The sequence below is a fragment of the Vigna radiata genome, chromosome 9 (genome assembly GCF_000741045.1).
Source record: "Vigna radiata var. radiata cultivar VC1973A chromosome 9, Vradiata_ver6, whole genome shotgun sequence".
Lineage (NCBI taxonomy): Eukaryota > Viridiplantae > Streptophyta > Magnoliopsida > Fabales > Fabaceae > Vigna > Vigna radiata.
Genome location: NC_028359.1, coordinates 7,825,525 through 7,834,511, shown reverse-complemented (window position 1 = coordinate 7,834,511; position 8,987 = coordinate 7,825,525). Strand labels below are relative to the sequence as shown.

At 34.8% G+C, this 8,987-nt stretch overlaps 1 protein-coding gene across 1 annotated transcript; it reads left to right on the top strand.

The window, feature by feature from the left end:
* Positions 1-7,263: 7,263 nt before the first annotated feature.
* On the top strand, positions 7,264-8,987 carry LOC106773745 (hydroquinone glucosyltransferase-like). Its single transcript, XM_014660492.2, has one exon. It carries the CDS (start codon positions 7,388-7,390, stop codon positions 8,831-8,833), a length of 1,446 nt encoding a protein of 481 aa, XP_014515978.1. The 5' UTR covers positions 7,264-7,387; the 3' UTR covers positions 8,834-8,987.

Here is an 8,987-nt window from a genome sequence, read left to right as displayed (position 1 = left end):
ATAAAAATATGTATAGAATAATTCAATATGAAATGATAGATATCCATAAATTATTGTAATAATTTATAAAATAGAATATGAGATCGAATATTTTAATGTTAAAATAATTTAATAATATAAACAATTTCATAATCACATTTCATTGTTTAAAATACTTATAATCTCTCTAAAACTTATTTTCCGAGTTTTTTGTTTGACGATCAGGAGATGTTTAGAAGATCACGACAGTAAGTTTCATTTTCAATCGATCAGTTTTCATATAGAGTAAGTCAATTTTTGCCTTTTTTTCTTTAGTTTTCAATTTAAGACCCATGTAAAGAAAATTTCACGCATGTGTCATTAACTCTCTTTTCCTAGTTATTTGTTTACTGGTGGTGCCCTAGTCATAATTCAATGTTCTATAAGTACATATAGAGTCGTTTGAGCTAATGTAAGGGTAGTTGTTCTTTTAGAGTTGTATAAGCTTTCCAACCACGTAAGGAGGATAATTAGTACTTTAGAGAATGATTAGGTAGAAAACTATTGTGGCATTGAGAAATGGAAAATAAGTTGAATTATAAGTTGGTCTTAGTTAAAAAGGGGGTTTTGATAGGTGAAAAGTTAAGGAAATGGTCAATTGGTAGAAACTGAGTTTTTTTGGTTAAGTTTTATAGTCATTTAAAACTTTTCTACGTCCTGAGTTAAGAAAAATCTGATGTAGAATTGGTTTTTAGTTGATAGGTTGAGTTTTGTACGGTTCTTTTGTCCATTTTCAAAGGTTTTTACCAGTGAAAATCTAAAGTATAAAGTCTGTGATGAAAATGAAAGTTTGGGATTTTATTTTGAGTCAATTGAAACTTGTTCAGATCCTTAGTTTGTAAATTTCTAGTTTAGAAGGTGTAGAATTTATCGTATGTACTTTTGAGTTGTTGAGTTGGTCTAATGTCTTATTTCTAACCAAATGAGCAATATGGTACTCAAAATTTCATATATAAACATGTTTTCATATCAATTCTATTGTTAAATAACCAAAATTGGTAATTTGGATCGGTCTAAGGTACCAAGTTCCGAAAGATAGGTTGTTGTATTTTAATATGACGTTGAGCGATCCCATGTGACGCTCAATGTCGTCCAACCCGAGAGTCCTAGGCTCTAGGACGCTAAGTGCCACTTTGGGGTGTTGAGCATCACAGAGTTAGAGAGCTCTCTGACTTTGGGGCGCTGAGTGGGGAGTTTGTGCGCTAAGCGCCACTTGCCTACTATAAGTTTGGCTCTAAGCGATTAGGTTCTAATGTTGGATGCCTTGTTCGTTTTGTGAGTTTTGTGTTCTTTTCTTTTATGTTCTTGTGAATGGTAACTATATTGATGCTTTAAGGTGTGTGGTATATTATATGGAATGCTATGAAGGTTTATGTATGATGTTATGTATGTATCAAGGTTTGGTTAAATAAGAGTTTTTAAGGTGAAATTCTAAAAGGTTCCTTCAAGTATTGTATGTATGAGTGTAGGAAGCTTAGTATTGGGGTTTATCCTGACACTCTAATGGTAACTCATTCTAAATTAGAGAAGGGTGGTGCATGTGATTAAAGTAGCAGAAGATCCTAATCTAGGTACTCCATCTTGGCCTAAGACGCAAAACAGACTAACTTTGTGTGTGTGGTAGGGTGAAACCCATTGGTTATGCAAAGTAGTAGAGGCCACCACAAGTGCATGACCTGCCATAGCTCAACATTCATACATCTATCCATATGGTCAGGTGTGGGTTCATGGTATGCTTAGGATATTTGTTTGCCTTTGTATAATGTAATATATGATGAATCATGATATCCTATGTTTGTTTCTTTTAACATTAGCTTATCCTTTGTGTGTTTCTTTATTTGGTTGCTTATGTTTGTTTATTTGCTTTTTGCAATGATCATCTAGTTGATGTGAGCAGAAAGTAACAAACTTTTGGTAAAACAAGCTTTGGGAAAAGATAGCGTGAATGCGTAGTTATGAGTAGAATAGATAGTTTATCTAGTTATATTTTGAAAGACATTATATAAATGGTATTTTCATTTTGTTGTGTATAAAATTAAGGTTTAATAGGTTCGTAGGTCCTTATATTTGTAGGTTTGTTTCAATTGGGTCCTCCAATTTTGAAATTGATCAATTGGGTCTCTAATTTAGTCAATTTGATGCAATAATAACATTTCTATTAAATGAAGGTAACGACTTTAAGTTGTGGGAAACTGAGGTAACCAGGTGGCAGTGTTTGATCCAGGTGGCAACGTTTGAGCTAAATAGGTGGATAATAACATTTCTAATTGTTAAATTTTTAAAAGCAAAATTAATAAAATAATGCTGGAAATATAATTGGAAGCAGAAATTATTAAACATATTAGAAGCACAGTTTTTAATTGTTAAATTTTGAAAAACACAAATTATTAAACATATTAAACGATTGTTTCCTATTTTGGGGTCAGAGTGATCGTGTGTGAGAAATTGGGGAAATTAAAGAACTTAGGGTTCGTCATTGTGGTGGCATTTGGGGAGCATCGCTTACACATAAGCTTTCAGTGCATAAAATTGTAGTGATCTATCGGTTCTTTTGATTGGAAGCAGCTAATTTTGTGGCGGTGACTCACGTGGTACAGTTTCGCGAAGGTCGTTGGGAATGACTCACGTGTCTAGGTTGGTAAATGTTTACTTGTTTCTATATTTTTGACAATGATTCATGGTCAGTGGTGGTCCCCCATGTTCGAAGTGGTGTGGTAGTGTTATTTATGTTGTTCTTGAAATTGTTGTTGCAAAGTGGTCCCATGTTTGAAGTGTCGTAGTAGACCATAATTGTTGTTGTGCTTTATATTGATGTTGCAATGTGGTCCCCCATGTTTGTTTCTTGTGTTTTTTTTTTCGTTTAAGTTATGTTGTAGTTGGTCCCCCATGTTTCCTTGTCCTGCTTCTAATTTTACATAATTTTTGTTCTCATTGTCGTCTTATTATTTTATAGGATATATAGTGTTATAGTGTATAACATGAAGGATCATTTCGAAGTTGTTTTCCACCATGGAGGTCACTTTATAAAGGATGGGCCACTTAAGTATGAGGGGGAAAGTACAACTCTGTCTTTTGACCCAGACGTGTGGAGTTACTTCATTATAGTCAGTGTAGTAAAAGGACTTGGTTATGATGGATTTAAGGAGTTGTGGTATTCTGTAGGGGGGGTTGTGTTAGATGATAGGTTAGAGGCTTTATCTGATGATAGAGGAGCCATGCACATGATGAACTTAGCTAAGCTAAATGGACAAGTTCATTTATTTGTTGTTCACACAGTGTTTGTACCTGAGATCATAAACTTGTTAGAAAATGTTCCACATAATATAGGTGAAGAAGAAGTTCAACCTGTGATGCATGATAGTGGTGATGGTGAGTGTGAAGTTCCTGTTTCAGAAGAAAGATCTGAGGGAGATGATGTTGTAGAAGGTGAAGTTGAAGCTGAATGTGATGTGGGTGAGTCTGAAGGAGATGATGTTGATGTTCGTAGTTGGAGTTCTAGTGGTGAGGATGCCAATGTTGATTGCAACGTGGAAGTTCCTAGTATGGATGACCTAGTTGACTGTGATATCCAAGAAGAGGTAGGGCATGGAGTTGGGAATTGGATTGGTGAAATTGAAGTTGATGTGCAAGATGATGGTCCATCATGTACTCGCATTTCCNATAGTGATGTTGAGGATGGTATAAATACAGAGAAAGATANAGGTTTGTCTGATGATAATTGGGAATCAGAAGAATTGCTTAGTGAAGGAGAAAGTGATGGAGAAGATGATGATGACCAAGGAAGTTATGGAAAGTTTGTAACATTTAGTATGCCTAAAACAATGGTGGATTACAAGTGGGATTTNGGCACTTATTTTGCTAACAAGCAAGATATTCTGGATGCCATAAGGACATATGCAGTAGAAAATGGGAGAAATTTATCATATGTTAAAAATGATAAGAAGAGAATTAGAGTGAAGTGTATGGGTGGTAAAGGAAAGTGCCCCTGGATGACATATTGTGCTTATATGAATGTAGTACGAACGTGGCAATTAAGGACTATTGTTGACAATCACACTTGTAGTAGAGAGCACAAAGTCAAATTAATGAATTCAAAGTGGCTAAGTAAGAGGTTGGAGAAAACCGTGAGAGAAAATCCCAAAGTCAAGGTAGGGGAAATTCGTGACAAGATAAGTAGAAAGTGGAATGTTGGTGTATCTAGATCCATGGCTTTTAGAGCAAAGTCCATTGCTTCAGACCATGTAGATGGGTCTTTCAAAGAACAATATAAAAGGATCTATGATTATGCAAACGAGCTCTTACTTCGTAATCATGGATCCACAGTGAAGGTGGAAGTGGAAAAGAATGTCATTGGCCATATTTTTAAGAGGTTCTATGTTTGTCTTAAGGCCTGCAAGGACAGTTTTATGTCTTGCAGGCCAATTATAGGGCTGGATGGTGCTTTTTTAAAAGGTAAGTATGGTGGTGAATTGCTAACTGCTATTGCAAGAGACGCAAATGACCAGATGCTACCTCTAGCATATGCCATTGTTGAAGTAGAGAATAAGGAAACATGGAAATGGTTTCTAGAACTTCTAGTTGAAGACATTGGTGGGGAGGCAACATTCATATCAGATCAACAAAAGGTTATCCACATGCCCTTTTTCCTAAATTAGTAACTTCATTTTCACAACAATTTATATGATGCATTTAACAACACTGCCAATTTCATTCAGTTCATTAACTTATGCTGATTATAATGCATCAATGTTGTAATTTTGTACACAGTATATTGAATGGATTTTTAACAACTCTTCCAATTTCATTCATTTCATTAACTTCATTACTACACACCAAACCTACAACAAAGTTAGAGGAAATCATCCCTTCCTCATCAACATTGAACATATAACAGATATAAACCAAACTGTATTAAACATATAACAGATACCAACAACATCAGCACCTTGATCCACTTTTTAACAATGAAAACTGATTTTTGTAAATTCCCTATCATTTTCCTAATATTATCCATGTCTTCACTGTTCACCAGAGTTTCTTTGTTTCCTTCACTATTGAAGAAGCTACCCCTTTCGTCACCACCAATANCATTGCACCATTTNAAGAAGTTGCAGCCACTTTCTTCAACACCATTCTGTAAAGACAACATTCAACTTAATTAGGGAGTACCACAACTTAATTAGGTTTAGTTGAATCAAACATACCTTATACTTGGAGCATCCCCAAAATTNCTTGCCCCGATTCTTCNTAGTTTTCGCAGTTCTCACAACACAACTCTCACCACATTAGCAGATCGGTGAAGACGTACCATTTTGCTTCCGCCTGGCGTTGCAACTCGATGAATAGCAAGAGTGATCCTTGGACATTGTGGAAGAACACCCACCCGCGTCGTTGAACTACAACCTCCACCAACCCAGCCAAGAACCCTAATTTTTCTAATTTCCCCCATTTCGCAGATTTCCCCTCTTTTACAGCACCACCTACCTGACCCAAAATAGGTAACATTGTTCTGCTTTATTGATTTATATCTATATTTCGAAAAAAATATTTATTTCTTTTTATTTATTCTCTAATTTATTCAATAATTTTAAAACTTTTTAATCCAACACTTCAATCTAAGCCACCTGGAAGCGTCAGATGCCACATGTCAACAAATTTCACGGCGCTATGTACAATTAACGGAAAAGATCTTATTGTATCAAATTGACTAAATTATGGACCCAATTGATGAGTTTCAAAATTAAAGGACCCAATTGAAACAAACCTACAAATATAAGGACCTACGAACCTATTAAACCTAAAATTAAACTTATAATTATTTTGAACAACGGTATGAATATTATATAAACTCTCTTAATATTAAGTTAACTATTATTCTATTGTTTTTGTGATGGTCCAGTGTTTTATGTTTAAACGAAATGTTATAATTATTTAATGAAATATTTTTACATGACAGTGAAATAAAATGTATTATTAATAAACACAATATTTTTTAAAATAATATTATTTTACGGAAAACAAAAATAAATTACATTTAGGTTAAATATATTTCTTATCTATAATAATTACGTTTAAAATTTTGGTTTTGTTTGTTTCATCTGCTTTAGAAAATAATGTATTTAGTCACTTTTATTGTAAACATCTTCACTGTTTACATATATATGCCACATCTTAAATTTTAGAATTAAATTAAAATTTATCCTTAAACCATCAAACTATCACACCAACACGCGCCACATGCCTTGCCTCACTTCCTCGCTCTATTTCCTTCCTTTTATGTCTACTGCACTTTGAGTCCTTATTTGGTAAGTTAACACGTGCTTATCTGTTTTCAAATTAATTTTATAAATAATGGTATTAAAATACACTTTTAATTATATCTGACACGTAATACAAGAATAAAATAGTCATAAAAATATATCTTTTTTGTATTTTATCAATAAATAAAAAAATAAAAAATGGAAAAGAATAATATCAAATAAATGCAAAATATTTAGATATGTCAAAGATTTTTTTTTTATTCTCTTCTTTCTTAAAAAATACAAAAATTTACAGTTTTATAATTATTTTATTTTTATAGTGGGTCAAATGAATATAAAATCATGAAATAATATCCTGTGTGTGAGAGTATTAACTAGAAAAATATTCTTTGACGCACCTAAATTTTTTACATTCATTTGATACTATCTTTACTTTTTTTTTTCTTTTTTTCTTGAAAAACTACAAAACTTTTCACTCTTTATACTATTTTACCCTTATATTCTATTTCAAACAAATATAAAATTATATCATGGAATTATTACTCTATTAACTTCATCACAATTTAATACACATAATTCCTCACTTTATAGATTTACATTTAATATTACAAAAAGGTTTAAAATAAAAAAATATATATAAATATGGAAAATAATACTTTCACTCACAATTTTTTTTTACTTTTTCTTTGGAAAAAGTCTCTTTAACAACTCTTTTTTGACAACTTTTTGATAACACATACGTGATAATCTATGATTGGTCCGTTTCAAATATACTTTTAAATATAAATTCAAACAGACCAATAAAATGATGACACGTGTTCTGTTGTAAAAAAATTATTAAAAAAAAATTGTCAAAATATCATCGTATTTTTCTTTCTTTACCGACTACTGCTTTGAGTGAGAATTGTCGACGTAGTGCTTTCAGAGAGATTTCTGATACAGTATCCACACGTGTTTAAAGTAAGCAATAGCATAATAATGACTTATAAAAGCAACCAACCACCCATCATGAAATCAAACAAACCATCTAAAAGTCATACGTTAATTTCTCTTGTTGTCTCCATTGTCATCTTCTTCTTTTCTGTCTCTGGTTTTTCCAAGCTCTTCCCATGGAGTCATCACCAATAACAACAACCCACATAGCCCTTGTCTCGGTCCCTGCTTTCAGCCACCAAGTCTCGATCCTCGAGTTCGCAAAACGACTCCTCCATCTCCACGCTGACACCTTCCACGTTACATGCATCATTCCCACACTCTCTTCTTCACCTTCAAAGCACTCCTTCTTCTTCGATTCCCTCCCTCACAACATTCACTGCATCTTCCTCCCCTCGGTCAACTTCCATGACCTAAACAACAATGGCGTCTCCGTCGAAATCCAGACTCAGCTCTCGGCCTCTCGAGCCATGTCCTCCGTCAGAGAAACCCTAGTTTCACTCTCCAAAACCACTGATATCTCTGCTCTCGTTGCCGATGCCATGGCCCCGGAGGCTCTGGAGTTTGGTAAGGAACTCAACATCTTGTCCTACATATACTTCCCTTGCTCCACCATGGTGCTGTCCGTTTGCTTTCATTCTCAAAACCTCGACGAAGAGGTTTCGTGTGAATACAAGGATCACCCTGGTTTGATACACCTTCCTGGTTGTATCCCTATCTCTGGCAGAGATCTTCCTGACAGCATGCAAGATAGAGGAAGTTTGGCATACAAGCTTTTCCTTCAACGATGCCAAAGATACCTTAATGGTCATGATGGTATATTGGTGAACAGCTTCATGGAATTGGAAGAAGAAGCAACAAAAGCAATATCCCAACATGGTAATGGTGGTGATTACCCTCATGTGTATTCAGTTGGCCCCATCACACAAAGTGGTCCTAGTGGTTCAAAAAGTAGGTGTGAGTGTTTATTGTGGTTGGATAAACAAGAACCTAATTCAGTTCTTTACGTGTCTTTTGGGAGTGGTGGCACACTTTCCCAAGATCAGATCGATGAACTTGCATTAGGGTTGGAGCTGAGTAAGCAGAAGTTTCTGTGGGTGAATCTGAGAGCACCAAATGATAGAGCAAGTGCTACTTATTTCAGTGAGGGGGGTTTGGTGGATGATGATGATCCTTTGCATTTTTTGCCAAAGGGGTTCCTAGAGAGAACGAAGGAGCAGGGTTTGGTGATGTGTGGGTGGGCCCCACAAGTGGAAGTGCTTGGACACAGGTCGATTGGTGCATTTTTGAGTCATTGTGGTTGGAACTCAGTTTTGGAGAGTGTTGTGCATGGAGTGCCAATGATAGCATGGCCTTTGTTTGCTGAACAGAGAAGCAATGCAGCTTTGGTGAGTGATGGATTGAAAGTTGCTTTGAGGGCAAAGATGAAGAAGCCTAGTGTGGTGGTGAAGGAGGACATTGTTAAGCTCATAAAAGGTTTGATGGAGGGTTTGGAGGGTCAAGAAATCCGTAGGAAAGTCAAGGAACTCAAGAAGCTTGCTAACTCTGCAATCATGGAAGATGGCTCCTCCACAAGGACTATAGCAAATTTGGCAAACAAGTGGAAGAATAAACACACCTGAGAAACTTCTACTTGCTTCTTTGTTTTATTATTATTCCATGTTAATCATTCAGGTTTGTTTCATTCGGTTCAGTTTATGCATTATTTGAGTTCTACTTTTGGATAAATTAGATCAAATCAAATAAAACACGATACTATCTATATAAAGTTCTATT

Excerpts from the sequence above, each read along its gene's own strand:
- LOC106773745 (XM_014660492.2), top strand. The coding sequence starts at position 7,388 with ATGGAGTCATCACCAATAACAACAACCCACATAGCCCTTGTCTCGGTC.